The sequence below is a fragment of the Cyprinodon variegatus genome, unplaced genomic scaffold (assembly GCF_000732505.1).
Source record: "Cyprinodon variegatus isolate N-32 unplaced genomic scaffold, C_variegatus-1.0 Scaffold785, whole genome shotgun sequence".
NCBI lineage: Eukaryota > Metazoa > Chordata > Actinopteri > Cyprinodontiformes > Cyprinodontidae > Cyprinodon > Cyprinodon variegatus.
Genome location: NW_015151238.1, coordinates 178,616 through 201,485, shown reverse-complemented (window position 1 = coordinate 201,485; position 22,870 = coordinate 178,616). Strand labels below are relative to the sequence as shown.

The 22,870-nt window shown below is 36.8% G+C and overlaps 1 protein-coding gene across 1 annotated transcript; it reads left to right on the top strand.

The window, feature by feature from the left end:
* The first annotated feature begins 10,463 nt into the window (after nucleotides 1-10,463).
* Nucleotides 10,464-22,387, top strand: skor2 (SKI family transcriptional corepressor 2). Its single transcript, XM_015396240.1, has 9 exons — nucleotides 10,464-10,637; nucleotides 12,319-14,334; nucleotides 14,887-14,950; nucleotides 15,809-15,886; nucleotides 18,909-18,974; nucleotides 19,111-19,209; nucleotides 19,323-19,390; nucleotides 20,284-20,348; nucleotides 21,118-22,387. Exons 2-8 carry the CDS (start codon nucleotides 12,349-12,351, stop codon nucleotides 20,338-20,340), a joined length of 2,418 nt encoding a protein of 805 aa, XP_015251726.1. The 5' UTR covers nucleotides 10,464-10,637; nucleotides 12,319-12,348; the 3' UTR covers nucleotides 20,341-20,348; nucleotides 21,118-22,387.
* The last annotated feature ends 483 nt before the right edge of the window (nucleotides 22,388-22,870 follow it).

The following is a 22,870-nucleotide window of genomic DNA, read 5'->3' as shown; positions in this document are numbered from 1 at the left end:
TGAAAAGTATGGTGTTCCCTTTTGTTCAGCTCCCTTTTATTCTGACACCCTTAGACAACATGGTGGAATTCACTACATTCCAAGTTAAGCCTGGCTTAATAAATACTAACCTGTACTTCTGTAAAGGTTAGCTGGAGAACATTTGTGCAATAAAAACCAAACCATACAGACCAAGGAAAACAGCAGACATGTCGGGAAGAAAGTCCTGGAGAACCATAAAACCATTTAAGGCAGGCATCCCCAAAGTCGGTCCTCGAGGGCCGCTGTCCTGCAGGTTTTAGAGGTTTCCCTGTTTTAGCACAGCTGATTATGATGACTGAAGTCGAGCAACAGCCTGTTAATCAGCTTTCAATTAAAATCAGCTGTGCTGGAGCAAGGAAATCTCTAAAACCTGCAGGACAGCGGCCCTTGAAGACCGACTTTGGGGATGCCTGATTTAAGGTATAAAACAACATTAGCTTAACAGCTTGGTAAATCTCGTAGACCAAAATCAATTATCTGAAAAAAGAAAAGAGTATGTAGAGTTATATACATACACATCCGTTCTAGTCATACTGACCACTCAGTGCTAATTACACCAATAAGCACATTGGTAGGAAACTTGGGGTTAAATGCTTCAGGGCCCATAGTCATGTGCAAGAGTGATTAACTGGCTTCTAGTGCTCAATATTATCCACAAAATATTGCCCTTGTGTTTAAAGATGGTGGTAGCAGGAAGTTGGTCAAAGTTAATAAGAAGATGAGTAGAGCGTAATGCTTTGCATTAAAAAAAAAAAAAAAAAAAAAGTGCACCAAATGATGTTAAACTTCTGGATCGCCCATCATGGCTAATATTTGTCCGAGTTGTGATGAAATTATTTAGGAGTCAACCACTAACAGTGTAATCAACAGCCTGTAGCTGTGCACTCTTGCACTGGTTTATTGTATGTTCATTCCATTCTTTTTAATCATTCATGTTAAAGTCCAGGCAGGTAATTCCAAGTTAAAGGCACACCACAGACTTTGCAACCTAAAGAGTTGACGCATATGAGTTATTTTAAATGATTCCTCAGGCCAATATACTACGGAGCCCCTCTGATGACATGGTCAAAAAAAATTTTAATTGTGGCCACGAAGTAGTATTTCGTGGCCACGCAATAAGTATAACGTGCGCACGAAATACTTATTAATAATATTATTATAATTCCTGGACAACTGGGTAAGCAAATCGAGTGCGCCTTCTCTAAGGTCTAAGGCGCGCTCGATTTGCTTACCCAGTCGGTCTCCGCCAGTCACGTGACATTTGTTGCTAAGACGCCATTTTAGGTGGAAAAGGCGTCATGTAAACAACCGCTGCATAGCTAAACGAAGGACTAAAGGCCCGTTTACATAGCAGCCTGTCCAAGATAAGTCATTACAGTTAACATAAGCCTGAAAACAGGGGCGGATTTATTGATATTATTAATAAATATTTCGTGCGCACGATAAACTTATTGCGTGGCCACGAAGTAGTATTTCGTGCGCACCTTATACTTATTGCATGGCCGCGAAATACTACTTTGTGTGCACGAAACACTACTTCATGGCCACAATTAAACATTTTTTTTGACCATGTCATCAGAGGGGCTCCGTAATGTACAGAGCTTCAAACTATCAATGCTAGAAGCGGGGCTCCCCTCTTGAAATACCAACTATGTAAGTTGGGAGATGAGGCACCGTCATTGCCCAGGTCATGTGACCTAGAAGAACATATCGCTTTACGGCCACAGGCTTTTATATAGTCATGGAGCTAAGGCTTTTGCTCTACAATTTTTTTGCCTGCTCAACTACTGGTCAGGCTGAGGCAGGGAATAAGTTTAAACCTTCTGAGGAGGATTGAAAGAGAAAGCATGAAAGTGATCGTGGGAAAACAAGAGTAGATCTTGAAAAGTAGTTTGTTCGTTGGCACAGGATGAATGAAAGAAAGAAGCCGGATGTAAAACTGATTCTCTTTTCTCAACTTTATAATTAAACTGGTCAGTTAACACTTTGCTCCTAGTATGCAGTCATATATTTTTATAATTTTCTATGTTTAGTAGAAGCAAAATACGGGCCATTACAGATCTAGCACCCCTACTGGCCAAAAGTTACACGGTGTGCCTTAAAAAATGTCCTTTTAGCTTTTAGCTATTTATCCTATGTAGTTTTCCTTCTCGTCTGGTCTCCATTGATATAGATAAGAGGTTTCTAATTAACCTGCTCTTTTTTTCTGGTTAGTTGTTATCAGCTGGTTGGTTCTCAGCATAACCTCCATTGTGGCCTGTGACTGTGTCCTTAGGCTAGACTCAAATACTTTAACTGTAATTTCCAAGAAATTAAGCTTAATCGCATTGTATGAGAAACGGAACATTTTCATCAATGGCTTTCAGTTTTCTATTTGTTTTTATCTACAGAAATTAAGGTTACACAAGAACAATAAAACATGTTGTTGAGCATAGCACACACAAAGGCAATAGAAGGGGTAGGGTACAGGTCTTATGGGGTGGCATTGTGGTAATTTATTCCAAATCCATTTTAACACATTGTGCACGCCTAAGTGCCAATCTTCCTTTTTGGTGAGTTTCCATGATTTTATGTCCCATAAAAGCACATGCAGCTTGCCCCACAATAGCCTATTTAAGTAACATTAGTGCTGAAAATTCCCCAGTAAAGAAAATTAAGCCATGATACTGCAAGATCATCTCTGTTAGTTATCTTCTCCCTGCCGAGATGTGCCGCTCTAATGCCCTGCAGAGAGCTGAATGACTCTGTTGGACGAGAGGACTAAAAATGTGAGCCTTACCTCGAGTTCTGTCTGTGTCCTTTTTTTGTTTTCTTTTGTTTTGCTTTCTTTTTTTCTTATCTAAAAAATGTTAATCATAGCTGTATTGGAATAATATGTTTTAAAAAATAAGAAAAGTAATATTTGACACTGTTTTGTGTTAGCAAATTCCTATGTGGCTTATGACAAGTTTGTGTCATATACACACACCTATTAAAACAGATCATAAATGCATACAAAACTGCTAGACGAAGAATACAGAAAGCTGCTAGTCTAAAATATACTGCTGTTTGAAGTACTACCTGACTGTTTCATAGGCAGACAGACAGACAGACAGACAGTAACCGATGTTTAATTCAAACACCAATCATCTATATGTCTAATACTAACACTTCCATTGTAATTTTCTAGTGTGTTCCTACTTGGAATAAAACTGCACCACAGGCCCTCTTGAAACATCAATAGGACCTAAATTATCTTCCAAAACGACCCTTGAACTCTTCCTGACTTTTCTTGCATTTCATCATAATAGAGATTAACTAATACAAGTAATAATTTTGAAGTTTAAATTAGACTGCTTTATAAGTAACAAAGAAAAACATGTTCCCCTGAACCATAAGTCAGAGAGTTTAATGCTCATTCTCCCATAGTAAATCTATTAACCTTGTTGGAAAGGGGGGGAAAAAATCATATTTTTGAAGAATTGGCTAAATTTATTCCTGTTTTTATTTTAATACAAGCTATTTTGGTCCTGAAAATAGATCCTGTAAATCCCCTTAAACATGATTTTGGCAGAAAAATGCTGAGAAAAGATAAAAATATTCCAATTGATCCCCTTTGAGAAAGAAAGGCAAGGAAAAAAAAAAAAACAAAAAAAACAAGGCAAACCTTTTATCATCCTCTTATCATAGATACTTTCTGTCCAATACACTGTAATTGAGTTTAAGCTATGTTGCTGTGACAAGCAAAAAAAACCCCAAAGATTAAGGACTTAAAACAATTGTTTCATACCTCTAGATAAAGTTTTAGATTGTAGAGTAAAGGTTGAATTGAATCGTTTCCTTATTTTATTTATTATTATTATTTTTTAAGGCAATACACATTAAAGCAAAGGAGAAACTGTTGTCTTAACAATCCATTATGGTCCACTGAAAATGTCATTTTGACCATAAAAACAACTTCAAACCCACTCAAACGGATTTCCAAAGTTGGTTAAATCATTCATTTAAGAGTCTGTCATCATACAGTTAATTTGATGGCTGAAACATGGATGCAAACGTACACTTGTGCGAACTGTCACATGTGCGGCCTCTCTGCTTTGCTTGCTTAAAAGCACAAAGTAGCGCCCAGCAGTCTGTCTGCACTGCACAGCTAATTGGCTGCAGCTCAGTGTTCACTGCTAATGTCTCATTACATATTCCACTTAAAATAACTTCCACAAGTTTGCTTGTGTGAAGGGATCATTAAAAGTCAAGCAAGCCTTTAATTATAGGCTTTGATCGTTTAGTAAATAAAATTATATCTTAATCTTTGCTTTTTTTTTCTTTTCTCAAAAAAAACCTAACTTTTCTTTCTAAATGTAATCACTGAAATAAAATCTTTAAATACTTAATTAGTTCCATATCACTGAACATAAATCAAAATTAGAGTGCAACAAAGTGTTTACTGGTGATTTATCTGAGTTAATTTATGAATAGATTGAATATATGCACAACAAAGATGGACATTTTTAATTTTAGAGAATAATTCGGCACCCTGTGCTGTAATTTACAGGACTGCTCCATTTTCATTTGCAGAGACTAAGGGGATCACCAGCTTCTGTCTCAGAGGAAGATGTGTCTGAATAAGAGTGAGGTCAATGCCTTGTCAATTAATTAAAATAAAAGACGACTTTTTTTTCCACAATCCAAAATGGATAATTTAGTGCAGACAGGAGGAGGCTCTCTGAGTGGGGGTCTGTGACGGATTTAGGGTATTTCAAACCTGGAGTGCTTTTAATCTTTTCTGGGATTAACCATGATTCACAAACTAGAAGGAATCTTAATGGATGACCTTTTTTGTTTGGTTTGAAATCATTTACACAGTAAACAAGACTGAGACTTGATTTTTAAATAAGGTTTAATTATTGTGTGGTATAACATTAATTAACTTTAAAAAAAAAAGTCATTATAAGCATTTAGGATAACACAAAACACTGACATTTTCACACTTTAGTGAATAATGCAGTTTTCCTTATATGGAGACTCTCAACTTTCTAACAGCTGATCTTCATTAAAAAATGAAACTTAAAAACTCTACTCATCCAATTTGCATTATCCACCCTCCTGAGACACAGGGCCAGGTTAATCTTTCTTACAAAGCAGGTTCACTTCACATTATTCTAAAAATTGCTGTTATTCGCTTGTTTGAGCCTTTTTTTTACTGCACTTTTTCCTTCAACTGAACCCTTTGTCACCCTGTTTGATTGTAGAACTTTGTAAAAGCCTTTTTTCTCCCAATGTTTTTTTTTTTTCTGCTTTGCTGTCAATGACTACTGGACAGTTATTAGAAAGTTACTGAGAGCTTGTTTTTTTGTTACACTTTTTCCTTCCACTTAACTTTCCATTAATGTCTTTAGATGCATCTTTTAGTCAGTTTCTTTAAAACTTACCTTTTGTAGTCAGCCCTCCTTGTGTATAGGGTCAGTGCCAGGCATAGGACAACTATCATTTTAGTCTTGCTTAAATTATGGAACTAAAAAAACAGCACTATTAACAATATCTAATTGTTTAGTGCATCTAAATAATGTATGAATAATTATGTAAGATGCAAAAATAATCAAGTTTCTACATTTTGGGCATAATGCAATTTTCAAGGAATTGGTTTGTAACTTAAAAAAATTATCTAAGACTGCATCAGATGCATTTTTTTTATTTCTAAATACTTTAGCCGCTAATATTACAGTTCTACAATGAGAACCTTTGTTGAATGGTCCGCTGAGCTAATTGGTACAAGAGCCTCGGGGCAAAAACGCATTTTACAAACTGAGGCCATGCATGTATATCGCTCAGGGGGCTAACATGGAGTTGATACAAATTAAGATTTAATCACAATAAATAGGTTTGCAAACAATGAATTTAATTTTTTGACTGTGATTGCATGATTAAAAAAAATCTGAAATCAAAGGAACCGACTTTAACCTGAAAAATAAAGAGAGTATAGCCTAAGAAGACGGTTTGTTTTTGCAGGACGGGCCATTGTTGGTACACAGTGCCTAATAATGCAGCTTAATAGGCTGTGACATGGCAAGACTAATACTGTAAATAGACCAATAATGTGTCTGCATTGTTTTATTGTGATAATGTAGTGATGCTTCCATGAAGCAGGAGAGAGTAATGACCCGCACCTGCATTTGTTGGCACAGGGGGATGCGCGCACAGACGCGCGCACACGCTGAAAGTACCAAGCCCAGTAAAGGAAACCCCTTAAAATATTTATAATAATAATGAAAAAAATATCAATTAGAATAATGTTTTTTTTTCCTAATATGCATAAGAAGGGAGCTAAATCTTCGACCCAGATGAACAGTGAAAAGACGTGCAGCATTAAGTAAGGATTAAAACTGGAGATCGCAGAGCGGTTGCACACCATATTGGAGCCTACATCTGCCTTTAAATCCACAACAAATTAATATAAGAGCTGCTATGTTGTTATAGAACCAACTGGAGGCTGTTTGACTAATAAACTCCGATTTATCCTATAATAAAGAAATGAACCAAACAGTCTGGATTGAGATCTTTATACTTATTGTTCAAAATGAATAAAAGAGAAATATTTACAGAAGTAATTCCAAGCTCAAAATAAAATCGGTACTGTGTTGTAATGCGTCTCGATTGAGAGCGTTTTGACAAAAGGAGGTGAAGCGTTTTAATATGGAAATCACTGGCCCGGGGCATGCGTCATCTATTGACAGATTTGATGTTAAATGTCTCAAGCTCACTTAGTCTTGTAGCTCTTAATTTATTATGTTTTTGGGGCTCTCCCTCTCTCTCTCTTTCCACTCTCCTGTTCTGACCCGCGGAGGTCACACACGCAATTCTTTTTTAAACGCATGATTAATTTCTCAGTAGGGCGAGCGACTAATGCATTATGAAAAAAAGTGAAATGTATTCCAACAGGGCTAATAGCGCTATTGTATTCCAATAGGTTTCCCCCCCTGCTTTACGCGGTTTAGTGTCATGTCAGACATCTTTATTCTGGGACATAAACGTTTTTTTAAAGCATCACCATAAGTCTCCTCTATAGTTTTATTTTTTATTTTATTTTTCGTTTTTTAAAGAAAAAAATACGTTTATCAAAGAAATAACAAATTCTTTGGAATTAATCACTTTATCTATACTTTTTTTCTTGTTTCGATTCTTAAATGTACAGTAAAAAAAAAAAAATCCTTGGTTTCATTCTAGGTTTATTGTGCGCCACCATCTCCTCCGCCCTGTCCCACCTTGGGTTCCTCCCGTGGCGTCTGTTCGCGAGACAAAAGGGCGCGCGCTGACAACCTAAATTGCTTTGAAAACGAGCAGATGGGGTCTCGTGCTCCCCTCGGTGTGTCGCTTATGCGTCAAGGGGCATGCGCGCACAGACTGAGACTCAAAGCGACACTGCGATGTTAATCAAGATGCTCTTGTGTTAAAATGAAAATATTTCTGGTGAGAAAAGCAGCTGACCTGACTTGAGCGCTAAGCTGGAGAGTTATGTTTTAAGTCCACCAACAATAAGAAATTATATATATATATATATATATATATATATATATATATATATATATATATATATATATATATATATATATATATATATATATATGCGCGTGTGTTTGTATTTACTATCCACTTTTGTGAAAAGGTCTGCATTTACACACCATGCAGTAAGCCTACTATAAAACACATTTTAATCCCCAGCCTTGAAAGTTAGATTGAAGAAGGATAGTTAATTCCTGCACTTTTTATGTCCATGATTACTAGTTTCATTTAGAAAGAAATTATGATAAAAAAAAATTTAACATATATTTTCTTACTTTGATATTTCTTTAAGCGATGCAACTCTAACAACTCACAGTGTCTGAGATTTCTCCAAGAAGTTTTTTTTTTTTTTTTTTTAACAGTGTTGTAAAAAAAGAAGGAAGGACAGAATAAGGAAAGAAGAAAGGAAAGAAGGAAGTAAGGAAAGAAAGAAAGAAGGAAAGAAAGAGAGAAAATGTTTAAGAAACTAATTTGTGCCAGCCTTTACCAAACCTTTTAGGCAAATTTAATTACTGTAAGTAGTTTAGAATGAGCATCATTTTGTTTAAAAGTTTGGTAAAGCTCTAAAACTTCTTGAGTTTGTAAAGATCCTAATCTTTGGTAGCTTATTTAGGTGCAATTTATAGCACTGTACATCCCTTCTGATCTTCTCTTACCTTCAATTACAACAGATAGCCCATTGGCTACAGTGTACTTCCTGCTGCCTTGGATCCCTTGGGACCAACCTGCACATATAGGGAGAGTCAAGTTTCCAAAAGCCCTCTCACTGTTGAATGTGGGTATCAGCTGTTCTGACAGACATTACTCTGATCCCCCAGACTGTACCTGTCTGTCTGCTGCTGCAGCTTTTATTTCCCCCTCTCTTCTGCTTCTGCTCCTGTGGTTCAGACATTGTTTTAGTTCAACATGACTCTGTGTTTAAAAGCCACATTTCTTCATGCCATTCTCTGCCTCTGACTGTGTCTGGTGCCAGCAGTCTGTTATAACATCAGTTTAATGGTAATTAATTTGTAACTCCAGCAGAGACGGATTGAGGCTGCTTAGGACCCTGAGCAGAATTTGTATGGGGGCCTTGCATTTAAAATGAGCCTCCACAACTCAGTATTCACACGGTTGAAGGTTTCAATGCTGTTGTACCAAAGCCTGATCAGCTAGACTGACTTAAACAGGACATAAGTCAGACTTAGTCCCAGACTCGCTGGTCTAAAACAGACAGGTCCAATCACAGCATGAGGCCGGAGTTTACACACAGAATTATCCATAATGCAACAGTGTTTTATCATTAAACTTTGCAGCAACAACACAGCAATGTTATAATGATGCTTATTATTATGTCCTGAATGAGCTGGATATATTTCATCAACTGGTTGCTGCAGGAGCTTTAATTAATTTACATTTTTTTGTATCACATCTATATTTACTTGATTGGTTCTGACCTGTTTCCACTGACACTTTTAGTCTCTCCTTGGTCCCAGCATTGAAAGGCATTACCACCTCCTTTCCACACCTCTGGTCAGGCTATATGCAACCATAAAATATATTAATATTGTGGATCTTCCAGCAGTGAAAATACACAGCAGTATTTTTGTTATCAGTGTACTTTGAAAGAAATACATATCATCGGATGTAATCTTTAAAGTTTCAAAGTACTGGCGTTTCCAAACTTTATTTAGATGTAAGATATTTGGATGTAATGAATCTAATTTTTGTTTCTCAGACCTGACAGTTATTTATCAAAAAATCCCTTCAGGAGGGCCAAAAAAAGAAAGAAACAAAGGGAAAAAAAACAGTAACAACACAGAGTTACAGGGAGTCGTATCTGTGATTGTTAACAGTAGTGAAAAGAAAAAGATAAAAACAGTTAGTGGCCATAAGAAATTTTGAGTACAAATGTTTAAGTTGTATTTGCTGTCAGCGTGCTCCAGACATAAAGACATTAGAGCTTTTCTCTACAAGGAAAAAGAATGAAAGAATGCAAAATAGATTATTTGCTTTCCTTTTGCCAAGAAAAACCAAATATTTGAGGCCAACTCATGTTTCTGACCTCAGCATCTTTCTAAGCAGTGTGATTTCAGTGGATTTTGGGGTGTGTATCGCTTTGCAAGATTTGCATAGTTTTACTCAACTGACCTAAAGTTATAAATGTTACTTAAATTTTACTAGACTTAAGGCAAATGAAAAGAATAGCCTAGTTTAAGGTTGGAGAGGATTGCAAGAGGGAATCAGAGTTGGTATTATGGGCTGTTGCAAATATTTGTATTTGCATTATCCAGTTTGTCAATATTTGTATTAGATTTATTTTTGCAACATTCTTTTGCATAAAGTGTAGCTTATAAACCTCAAGGGTTATATGTTTATTTTAGCACAATAAGAAAATATGTATCACAAAAAAAAAAAAAAAATTAAAAATGGGTTTTGTGCCAATCTTATTGCTTTTGGGGGCTCTCTGGCAGCTTAAGCAGCTGCTTCGGTTACTTCTGCCTGAAGCTATCCTTAAATCGGAGCTCTCATCCTCTCTGTCCCTCCTATGAAATTTCCATTCCATGTTGGTTTAATAACGCAAGTGGATGAACCTGTGCTGAAGTCTAAGTTTGATTGGATGGATACTGTCAAGTGTTTATTTTTATACTTTTTATTTTTGCTTAAATCTTTGCTACACGTCCTTTTGCAGCATCCAATCGGTGTTTGAAAAGACTTCATTAAAGCTGTTTAGTAGGACAGAGCAGCAAAGCAAGGAAAGTGAATAACCTTCTCTGAACGGAGGGCTGATCTGACGCTGCACGCCAATCAAACTCAGAGAGAGAGAGCGAGAGGGGGAGAGAGAGGAGCAGGAGGAGGAGCGCGAGATTAGTGCGGCGCGTGGCTCTGTAAGCTAGGATAAAGCCTGCACGAGCGCCGTAGTTTACTCACATCTCACCAGCGGCTTCAGTTCGCAGTAAAAGAAAAAGTCACCGCCACCAGCAGCGCGAGCTTCCCGGAAATATTAAAGAGAGAGAAAAATGATTTTTTTATGCTGTGTGGGATGAATTATTTCGGTTTGTGACTTTTGGTGCGACCGGAAAAAGTAAAGAAAGTTACAGGTAAGAACCGTTTTATCGCTCCTTTCAAATCTTTCTCTATATCATTCTTTAGTTTATATATATGAATGAAAATGATCTTAACCACTTTGCAATAATATTTACTTTTATTATTATTTGTATGTTTTTATTCTCAATATAAACAGAATAATTAGGATATCATTCTTCCATAATGATTAATATTACATTATGTTTTTTTTAAGCGCTTCTTAATTTGTTTAAATCCTCTGCTATAAAAACAGTTAAAATATCATAATAGAACATGTCCAAACATTGTCCTAGAAAATGCGCCTTTCTGTTTTATTTTTCGGCTTTCGCTAGAGGCCGTTTCTCATTCAGTGATCCCCTAAATTACAAAATAGAATATACATTAAAAAAATCTTCTTTTTTTTCTATCTATTCACGTTTCTGTTTTTTTATTGCGCGTCTTTCTGGTTAACAGCTTAAAAGTTTCTTCCTGCGAAGCCAACATTTTTCCACGGGCCTCATTATACATGGAAGGCAACAATATTTATAAAGTGTTTTTGTTTGTAATTAAACAATCGGAGTATAGGATAAAATTATTTTTTGCCGACCAGCTGTTAAATATAGAGTTTAGATAAAGGTTCACGGTTAATAAAACTAAGTAATATGTTTAATTCAGTCTAAACGACACTTCAGATAATAATAAAGCTACAACAGCTAAGTTAAAATACACTGTTGTTTAAAATAAAATAAAAAAATAAGATAAAGGAAGGTCGCATGTATGAAACCGGTCTCCTTTAAGCACCGTTATATTAAAGATGAAAGATGATGGAGTGAAATTTTTGCTTTTAATGCAGTTTAATTATGCATTTTAAAGATTTTAAAACAGCAATCCAAAAAAAAAAAAAAAACAGAAACGATGCTGAATTGTATAGCAAACACTACAAAGCAATACAACTGACTATATCAATTAATTATGAATTTATTCTAAACAAAAATGAGTTTATGCTGCCTCTAATTGTACTGCTTTGTGGTGCTCTATCCAACACTTTAGGACTCACTTTATACGACTTTTGTCTGTCAAAAAACAAAAAGAAAAAAAAGATCTTTCCACAAACTGCATTTAAATTAAAGGTTTGTTTTACAGAGGAGATTTATAAATTATATTTAATGTTCATTTGTTTAGTTAGTTTGATTTATTTAGTTGTAATATTTCTCCCTCTGAAGATTTTCAGGAAGATGTGCTTTTCTTATTCCCCAGTTAAATTTTTCACAATTACCTGATTAAAAAAAAATAAAAAATAAAAAAAGACTACAGTGGAAGAACTTCATAAATCTGTAAAAAAAATAAAAAATAAATAAATAAATAATAATAATTAAAAGAATTAAAATTTTGAAGATGGAGGCTTAAATTTTTATTTCACCTTTCTTGTTGAATTCAAAGGAAATGTATTAATTCAAATGAAATTACCAAAAAGAAATGTAAAAAATAGAATTGTTTTAATATTACAAATTGATTTGTTTTATTATTTCCTAAGAAATGCTGAAACAGCAAACCAAAACCATTTAGAGGATAAAGTAATACATTACTTCTTTATCGCTCTTCTTTTCCTATATAAAATATATATATCTATACCTGTGTTTTGCAACAGTTAGGCAGTATGTGTAAATTACTTTTTTAAAAGAAAGATGATCTCCAAATTTCTCTGTTTTCCAACAGGTTCATCTGCAAACTTTTTTTTTTCCAAGCATGGACAAGGCTCATCTTTCAAGCCCCAGTGAAATAATAATGACAAACTCAACAGGCTCTTATCAACAGGAGCCTCTCACTCCACCCAGGCCTGCTCATCTTCACTCCTCATCCTCCTCATTATCCTCCCCCTCTCCTTCCTCCTCCTCCCCCCTCAAACCCAACCAGGTGGGTCAGGTTATCTTGTATGGCGTTCCTATTGTGTCACTTGTCATTGACAACAATGAGAGACTTTGCCTGGCACAGATTTCCAACACTCTCCTGAAGAACTACAGTTACAATGAGATTCATAACCGGCGAGTGGCACTGGGGATAACCTGTGTCCAGTGTACTCCAGTTCAGCTGGAGATCCTCCGCAGGGCCGGAGCCATGCCCATCTCATCACGACGGTGCGGCATGATCACCAAGCGTGAAGCCGAGCGCTTGTGCAAGTCCTTTCTGGGAGAGAACTCGCCACCGAAACTACCCGACAATTTTGCCTTCGATGTGACGCACGAGTGTGCCTGGGGTTGCCGGGGTAACTTCATACCAGCACGCTACAACAGCTCCAGAGCCAAATGCATCAAGTGCTCCTTTTGCAACATGTACTTTTCTCCAAATAAATTTATTTTCCACTCTCACCGCACACCAGATGCCAAGTACACCCAGCCCGATGCTGCCAACTTCAACTCCTGGCGAAGACACCTCAAACTAACAGACAAACACCCGGCGGATGAGTTGGTTTATGCATGGGAAGACGTCAAAGCCATGTTCAATGGAGGAAGTCGTAAAAGAGCACTGCCGTCATCGGTTCAGTGTGCTTCCATGGGTTCCATGAAGAGTCTCCAGGGTACTGTGGCACCTCATATGATAGGACCTGACCTGGGCGCACAGAAAAGAGCCCGCTTCGAGGACGAGGATGATCTAGATGGAGGCAGTCTCTCCCCACGCAAAACACCACGCAACTACCCTGTCATCCCTGTCCCAAGCAAAGGCTTCAGCATGCTGCAAAAGTTTCCCCCTACATCTCTCTTCCCATCTCCATACCCCTTCCCTGCATTTGGCCTCTGCCAGCAGAAAAAGGAGGACAGTGATGTTTCTGCTGTGCAGAAAGGACCGGGGCTGTCTGGCCTTTTATGGCCTGGCCGGAAGGACGCTTTTTATCCCCCTTTCTGCATGTTTTGGCCCCCAAGAGCAGCAGGAGGTATCCCTGTCCCCACCTACCTTCAGCCTCAGCCCAGCACCCTCTCCTCTCTGACAGAAAACCCATCTCTCAGGCAGGCATTTTTGGATTTGTCAGACCCTAGTGATGCTGGGGCTGTAAGCAGCAACGGAAATGGTGTCAGTTCAGCTATGGCCCCCAGCAATGGGACCACCACACCAAGATCTGGCCTGTTTGACACAGAATGCACAACTACGACCCCAGACCTTCGCCCTGTGACGTCAGAGGGATGGCTCAAACTTCTGGAAAACCCAGCCCTCCAAACAAGAAAGCCCAGCTATGGCTCTGCCTTCCGCCCAGTTGTTAAGGATGCTGAGAGCATTGCTAAACTCCACGGCAACAACGGAGGAGTCAACGGAGCCCCAGATGAGGACTTTGGAGTCGTGGTTCCCGGAACTGACAGACACCAGCAGCTGTCACCCACCAGCAGCTGTAGCTATGGGAGTGAAAGCGGAGGTGATGGGGAAGCAGAGGAAGCAGAAAGTGAAGAAGAGGGGGAAGTGGATGTAGAGTCTTCTAAGCAGGAGGATGAGGAGGAGGAAGGGGGATTTACGAGGAGGCCACCACAGACTCAGACCAACCTGTATGTCCCTGTTCTGAGTGACAGTGCTGGAGAGGAACGAGGGAAGGACAGAGGGAGTGGCGGAATGTATCCCGGCACCTCCCCGGGATCCTCCTCAAATCCCATCATACAGGAGTCCCCCAGCCTACCTGCCTCCCCTCACGCTAGCTTGCCTCTCTCCAGCTCCACCCCGCCCCACCGAGAGGACACAGCGTACAAAAACGTAAATATCCCCACAGGCCACTTTAGCTAATTATTATTTAAATGGTGCTGCAGTCGGGCAATGCTGTGATCTGCATAAGCAGATTGATAGCCTGGTTTCTCCCAGTAGAAATTGAAACAGCCACCCCACTCTGATCTCAGCTAATAGGCCCAGGCGTGGATTGTTTAATGGACACAGTGTGTTTGTTCTGCCCCCCGTAACCCCAACCTGTTAGGGCAGCTCTAATCTTTAACCTTCTGACTCCTACATTAAGCAGGCCTCTGACAGGAGAAAAGGGGGGGGGGGTTGTCAAGAACAGCATACACTCATTTTAAACCAGCTAGTTTATTTTTTTCTTAAATTTACATAGGCGAAATTCTTCTGTAAAAAGGGACACATAAATCAGGGCTATGTTAATGCTAGATTTGATTCAAAAGAAAACTGCCCTCAAAACAAGAGAAACCTTAACGGCTCAATTGGATAAAAACATTGCAAGCAGAAATAGTTATAGTAAAATATGTTTTATGTGTGGAGGTTTAGATCATGTATATAAAATGCTTGTTATATTTCCAGGCTCAGAAGAACCGGGATGAAGGACTGCCTGCATATGCAACCAAAGACAATTCAAGCAATTCTGGTGAGAAAAGACATTTTATGGTTTTTGTCTCTCATATTTTTTTCTTTTTGTGTAACTTCTGAGTGGAACTTCCAGGTCAGCAGTGCCTGGCACCAGCAAGAAAAAAGCTCCTAAAAAATATTAAATATAAATTAATAAAATAATCAACATGGATGTATTTACTGCCTCTAATATTCTATAAATTAAACACGTTAACAGGCATAACATTATGACCAGTATGGTTAATCTGACTGGTCTGCATCTACTCAGGCAAATAAACTCTTTTGTAACAGAAACAGCATTTACTTATTCAGCAGTTTAAACTAGATCAGTTGATCTGAGGGATGGGACCATGCAGCAAATCTTTGATCCACAAGTGCTTCATTGACCCGGTCACCAGTGCACCGCTGCCTTTTTTCCTGAATATAGAAAAAAAATCAAAAAATAACGATATACAATTTTAATTATTTATCTTTTCATATTGATTCTCAAAACTGTAAAATATTTTTTTTTCTACAAAAATATGATTTTCCTCTTACATAAACTCTCTAAATCAGTGTTTTGCCTTTCAGAACAGGGCCTATGCCCTTTATATGACCCACAATTTTATTAAATGAAAGGCTGTGCTATTTAAAAAAACAAATCTTCTTTTTGAACAGATATTGAATTCTATGTACTACTTTTTTTGTTGGTTTTTTTTATGTTTTTTTGTTTTGTTTTGTCTATTCAGTGGGTTTAATCTGTGAATGGGTCCCTTTGTCTCTCTTTCTAAGGTTTCAGTGGAAAACACTTAATTACATTAATTGGTCCAGATAACCGGCTCAAGCAATGGGTCTTATTGAATCTTCTTTTCTGTCTTTCTCTCTAAATTTCTTTTAGATGAAAACAAAGAGCAGAGAAGTTTCTTCGTACCTGAGAATGAAACCTCAGCACACGACTATTGGAGAGAGAGCTCAGGTATGAAACGTACAGCTGAACTGTTAAACGTTGTAGTTTCAGATGGAAAATGAAGGAATATATTTTTTAATGAGCTTTTTTTCAAAAAATTAACTGTTAGTTAAATTTATGTATTTTAGTTTTATTTGTATTTGGTTCTTATATTGAACTCTAAATCCTAAATCAACACTCAATTCAAGAGAAAAAGATCCTAAGGTATTTAATGAGGAAATAAAGGTATGCAAAACACTTGTAAAGCTTATTAAATTTCTTGTATAATAAATTCAGGACTGCACGTTTAAGCATTGCTGCTTTTTTCCTATTAAGTTACGAATGGCACTCAGGATGCTTAACACAGTGAGGGGAAAGCTCCTCTGTATTCAGATGTGGAGTTAAGGGATTTATATAAATACACACAGAAATGAGAAAGCAGCAGAGAGCTGCTTCTGTTGCCGCTCTGCCGCGGTGGCGCTCTGTCACCAGCAATGTTACTCTTAGGGGGGCTGTTACAGTTCAACAAGAAAACATCAGCTCAGAGATAAGCAGCGCGCTGGCAATCTCCATCCAAGGGCCATATCTTCGCCAGCATAATTGCCTTTTTTCCCCTTTCTCAGCGCAAAACATTCCTTCCCGTTTGAAAAAGATCGCAGCTTATTGCCTTTTTATATCTGTCAGGAAGACATTAAAAGTGCTTTATGACATCTGTGCCAACATTTATATCTACACCCCCCCCCCCCCCCCATTCGCTCAACCCATGCACATGCAGACACCGTAATGATCCCCACGCATAATGTATAATGTATTTCAAAAAATTACACGAAACAAATTAAATGAGACCACCTTTCCCCTGATTGCCAAATGTCTCCCTGGGCGGTGGGAAGCTCTACGTGATTAGAAGGCCTGATTCCTCCGAGTCCCACCATCACCCTCCCTCCTCCACTGTCTTTACACTCTCCCTCTGTTTCTAGGGAGAAAAAATAATCTAATTTTCCATTTATGTAATGCAAACCGCCTTGGCTTTGACTATTCACGGTTAATTGACTGTCAAACGAGGTTGTTATCCTCAGGCACTGTCTGCAAATTTGCTTGTCAAATGAGACAGAGAGAGGCGAGTAGAGGAGAGAAACGAGGAGGAGAGGAGGAGAGCTCTAAATGGGAGAAAGACGAAGAAGCATGGGGAGGCTGAAGGAGCCAGAACTTGAAATGACTGCAAGAGAATATACATGTTGAGGGTACTGGATTGCTTCATTTAAGCCAGAAAATGCCTCATTGTCACATATCCATGCTTGCATGACAGTGTAGACAAATTCAAACTGGTAGAAACCAGCATGTGATGGAGATGTCTGCTACAGAGCCAAAACAAAGTTCCAAACTAGATGAGATTCATTCTTTAGCAGTATTCAAACTACAGCTTATAGTTAATGTAATAAAAAGCGAAACAAAGTAACCTTTTAGGTGAACATCCAGCCAAATAAACAGAGTAAGGTTTTTACCACTTCTTTATCAAGATTCTATTTTAGACCCTGTATAAAATGTGTAACTTTGATGATACATGTTAAAATTTTGCTTGGAGATCAAATGTTTTGAAGATTAAATGGTTGTCTATAGTTATGTAAAATACAAAAAAGATATATAAAAGGTAATGGTGCAGCTTAATAAAAAAATATAATAAAAACAAAATGAACAAAAATATATATATATTTTTTAATTCTATCTATCAATATCGTTCTTATTACCTTTCCATATAAAAATTTTTTTCACTCTTTTTCCTTCTAAAGTGTAAAATATGTTGAAAGAGCCAGAAGCATCAGTTCAAGACTCCAGCTATCCTGGCATAAACCGATAACAGTTGTCAGCCCCTGTTGGGCTGATTTTAGCCCTATTTTCAGCACTCCTGTTTCATCTCTAATATATCTGATTAATTTACTCAAGTAAATAGAATTGGGTTTGACAGAATGAAAACGGCAAAGACACATTAGTTGCTTTTGGCAGCCACATTAAAGACATCCAAAAGTAGTTCATCTTTTCTTGCAGTTATCTCCTACTGAAACAGAAAGAAAAACTCCAACCTTTAGTTTAAGTACATCTAGTCACAAGGAGAAAAATTGACACCATTAATGATTCCTTACATAAATGTAAGTAAAGACTTTTTTTTTTATATACAAACACACAAAGTGAGTAGGATTGTAAGAGATCCCATGATTCACTACAACTAGTACTGGCACCCTGGGTGTGTTCAAGTCTTTATGCCTGTTAATACAGCAGAGAGACTGTAATGCCTTACTTTAAAACTCTTTAGAGTGATGACATACATCGTTGACTCTTTGACAAAGGACTGCAGATGTTTTTTTAGTGGAGAAAATATCAAAGATCCCCCGGCTTTGGATGCTCCAACACTGGGAAATCCTACATTAGATTTTTGAAGCTGGAGTAACAGTAATAGTACCATTAGAGATTTTATTCAAAAATACATTTCCCAATATGTTTATTTTCTCCACTTTACTCAAATTATATGTTGGAGTCTTCTAGTTCATTTAGGTTAAAATTATGCTTGTGCTAAATAGAATATTTAAATTTCAAGATATGTACTCACCTTTTCCCAATAACCAATAACTTTCAACTGGTCCATATTTTCTGGGACACATTTTCTTTATTTTAATCCTACACTGACACCCAGAGGAGAGAAGAAGAATTACAGCAAGTTAGAGTTCATGCAAAGGAGACAAGTAGGGCAACATTAAAAGAAGCCTTAGATGACATGTCTTCCATGTCTTACATCAAAAATAATTAAGAATAAGCAATCTAGATGTAGCTTTGAACGCCTAATAGTCATTTTACAAAGACCAGAGTCACAAATTGGAGAAATCTTCCATCATGTTTCATTTATAGCCTATATATGCTGAGCGTGTTTTTCTTACCTGTCAGTAAAAATATGTGTTGATTGTGAGAAAATTTGACAAAAACTTATAATTTGTAGAATAAATAAATAAATAAAATATGGGGTTATATAATGTGTTTATTAAATCAGTCTTTTTGTTTTTAGGGGATCAGAGCAGAGGAGCAGCCTCTCCCGTCACTCTGAAGAAGGATGTGGAGAACATGGAGAAAGGTACATTTTTTTTTAGTTTATAAATCTAAAGAACCCAATTTTAGCACACCCATGAAAATGAAAACACACCTTTCTTTCCTTTCTTTTCTTTTAAAGTTTCATGTCTTCGTATTTCTTTGTTTTTGTCTTTCTGTAGAAGAACTTCAGAAAGTTCTCCTAGAGCAGATCGACTTCAGGAGGAGACTGGAGCAAGAGTTTCATGCCCTTAAGGGAACTTCTCCTTTCCCAGTCTTTCGTAAGTTATTTTATTCAACTTATCAATATCTTTATCAGGGTTTCCCACTGTTATATAGCCGTCTATATCTAGCCTGCTCTGTTCAATCATTAATGCTTTACCCCTTTTTTCAGATAATTTTCAAGATCAGATGAAAAGAGAGCTCGCCTACAGAGAAGAAATGGTCCAGCAGTTACAGATGGTGAGGAAACTGATACATTACTAAATACTAAAAGGGAATAGGCTTTAACTTACTAATAAATTCCTTTGCTGAAAAGCTTGCACTATAAATACATTCAAAAGTGGTTTGCATGTGATTTTTTTTTCAAGTATTAATAATATTAACATTAATTTCTCAAAATGTTTCAGCAGAATCAATAGAAGGAAATTCATGGCTAAATCTAACCAGAAATCAAATTACCGCTTTCTAAGTTAGCACTCACATCAACACTAGTTTAGTTGTTTATTTGTCCACCAAAAGACAAAACCAATCACGCAGTTCGTCTTTCATGGGTGAGAAGTTCCTCTGCAGCCGTCTGATTGTTTCCGCTGACATCAATCACAGGAGCAGCTGGCAGATCAGCTGACAGATGCTGTTTGTCTTTGCTTTCTGACACACTCCGCCGCTGTGTTCGCTTATGAGCACGTGACGGCAGACTGCATGCATGGCCCTCACACACACATGCACACACACTTCTGAGCAAACTACATCTGTGTCCCCAAAAAAGCAGAAAACACAAAGGCAGACAACAGATTTTATGCTCATTTGCGAGCATTTGTGAGTGCGCTAAGGCGCGTATGCACGGTAACTGACAAATGTGTCTAGAAGCAGCAGATGAAGTCTGAGAGTAATGAGACATTAATTTCGCATAGATATTCAAATGAACTTTACAAATGTATTATTTATGTATGATGTATATAAATAAATAAAAAAAACTTCATGTTTTGCAATTAATTACTAATTAAAATTTTTTTATTGTCTTTAAAACTATGATATTGTGAAAATAAGGTAAAGCAGAGATTTTAAACATTGTTTCTATAACCAGTATTTATAGTAAAAAGATTTGATTAATTGGTTCTTTATTTGTCTTCCAGATTCCTTACGCAAATATCATCAGAAAGGAAAAGATCAGCTCTCATCTTAGCAAGTAGCTGAAAAGGTAACTTGATTCCAATTAACTTATGGATATTACTGATCAGGTCTCCTTCAATTTTCGGCTGTTAATCTTCTCATTAACAAGTATTTCCTCTGCACCTGCTAAACAAAATTAAAAATGAAAAAAAAAAAAAATGATAGTCACAGCCATGTTTATAGATCAAAACAGTTTCATTTTGGTTTAATTTACCTGCACACATCATCTTGTTAATGTTTGTTAATGATCTCTAACAAACCTCTGAGGCCTCACAGAGCAGCTATATCTATACTGCAGAGAAATTACAGAGTTTACTAATTGGTTTTTCTTTGTGGTGTTATTATAAGGGGTTAAATAAAAATAAACATTCTTTTTTTGAAATTATATCCCTAAAATGGTTTTTAAAACCCTATGCTTTTCTTTCCGCTCCAAAAGCTGGAACAGGAACAAAGAGCACAAACCATATACAGAGACATTAGTTCGCTTTAAAATGAAAAGCCAGGGAAGTCACATAAATTAAAATGATTTATCGGTCTTACTTCTATGAATGAATAAAATAAATCCCAACTCATACATTTTGGGTTTATAGTTTAAGGGGTAGGAATACCTTTGCAATACATAAAAGCTGTTATATTAGTTAAATAAATATTGGTGACCAAGTCATACTCAACATCAAAGCCTTTGATGTTTGGTATTGTTCACTATCAGAGCCTCCATCAGCATTCGAAAATGCCAAAGTCATGTTTAAAACTACTAAAATAATATTTATCTAAATTGTTAATTTCTTCGTTCACAGGAGTCGTTGCTTTCAGGACGAAGACCAAGCTGCTTGTGGAAGTCACATATTTCCTCTCACTAAGTAGCAAATAAAGTGTATATATCACATCTTTCTTGCATTTCCAAAGGACAGTAACGATTTAGCTCATTCTTTCAGTTGTTTAAAAGTCATTTGGGAGACTTCATGCTACTTTTGTACTACAGTGTTGGTAAAAGATTACCAACTCTCGCTTAAGTTTTGTTTCCAAAATGGACTCCACTTAAAGCGTCTGGAAAAACATGGGCTCATACTTGGCATTTTGTTATTGCAAGCAGGACCAAAGCAAACACCTGGACAGAGGCTGTAAAGATCAACAAGCTGTGGAAAAAATAAAAAAATGCTGAATGACTGTGACTCTCACTGCTGTTGGCCTAATGCCCAGGACTGCCGTGGCATCGGTATCCTCAGTCAGAGAGAGAAAATTTAGCAACACTTGATCCCAAACGGATTCTTCTCGGCATGTTGACCTACGACCCTTTTGTACCAATGATCGTTACCACCACTTATCAGCAAATTCATGTTACCCCAGAAGTTTGGACTGATGTCTGAGGAAGGTGGGGAACAAAATAAAGAATAAAAATGTCAAATTCTGAAATCACTTATAAGGTTTTACATGCTGAAAGAACATTGTACAGTATCGATTTGGTGTACAAAAAAAAAAACAGCTAAGTATTATATTCATCGCAGATGAAACTTCCTGTTTAAATACCCAGTGTATCACATCTGTCCTAACATTTTAGAAATTTTATTTTAAAGACATAATTTTCTTAAAATTATGTTTCATTAACTGTCATTGTGTTTCTGTATGAATTTACAGCAGCTATATTTTTGCTTGAAGACACAAATTCAGAATTTTACGCAATTGAAAAATTCCCTTTCACATTCACTTTAAGTTAAAGTATTATGAAATCATCAGTTTATAGATGTTTTACGGACAATTTAAGGCCTTCTCAAAGCTCCTACTTTGTGCATGGCCTCAAGAGAAGACCGCTGTTCATTATTGTTGTGTATCTTTTTGTACATTACCTCCCCTAACTGTATAAATTGTTCCACATAAGAGTATTGAACCATACAGTCTTTTTATGTGTTTGTTTATTTAAAATTTAAGTATACAATTCTGTTTATTATAAATTTTAGCAATGTAAGATAATCAATAGCAATGATGACAAGATGGTGCATTTAAATGTAAAAAAAAATAAAAATTACAAATTACATCTCCTTCACCTTGTTTATAAAATGAGTTGATGAATTTCACATCTACTGATATGTTATTATTATAACCTGTTAATGCAGATGTATTTCAAATGTTCTTGTAGTTTCTCTACTATGTGTAGATAAAAATGTCTATACGAAAAAAAAAATCTGTGTGGAAATTTTATTTTGTAAGACTAGCAATCTTTTTTTAGGACTTGGTCCCCAAACCTGACAAATGTACTTTTATTTAAGGTAGTAGTTTAGATCTGATGTTTGGAACTTGGACACAATGGCACATTTCAACCCAACAACAGTCAACTTGCTTTGAAATGGATGAAGGTGGATAAAGTTTGCTCTGACCTCAAAGCTGTTGAGAATATGTGGACAGTCCCAAATCATGTCCATCCAAAATTATCATACCACCTTGCTCACAAAAAAATGTATTATCTAAAACTTTCAAAGAGGCTCTGTAAAAATAGCCTATCTGAGTGAATTACCATCTTCCTACCCCATAATGATATTATATATATATATATAT

Bases quoted from the DNA above. Each gene is read 5' to 3' on its own strand.
- skor2 (XM_015396240.1), top strand. From the start codon at position 12,349: ATGGACAAGGCTCATCTTTCAAGCCCCAGTGAAATAATAATGACAAAC. The intron at 14,335-14,886 runs GTAAATATCCCC...TTATATTTCCAG, and splicing joins AGGACACAGCGTACAAAAAC to GCTCAGAAGAACCGGGATGA. The intron at 14,951-15,808 runs GTGAGAAAAGAC...AATTTCTTTTAG, and splicing joins AGACAATTCAAGCAATTCTG to ATGAAAACAAAGAGCAGAGA.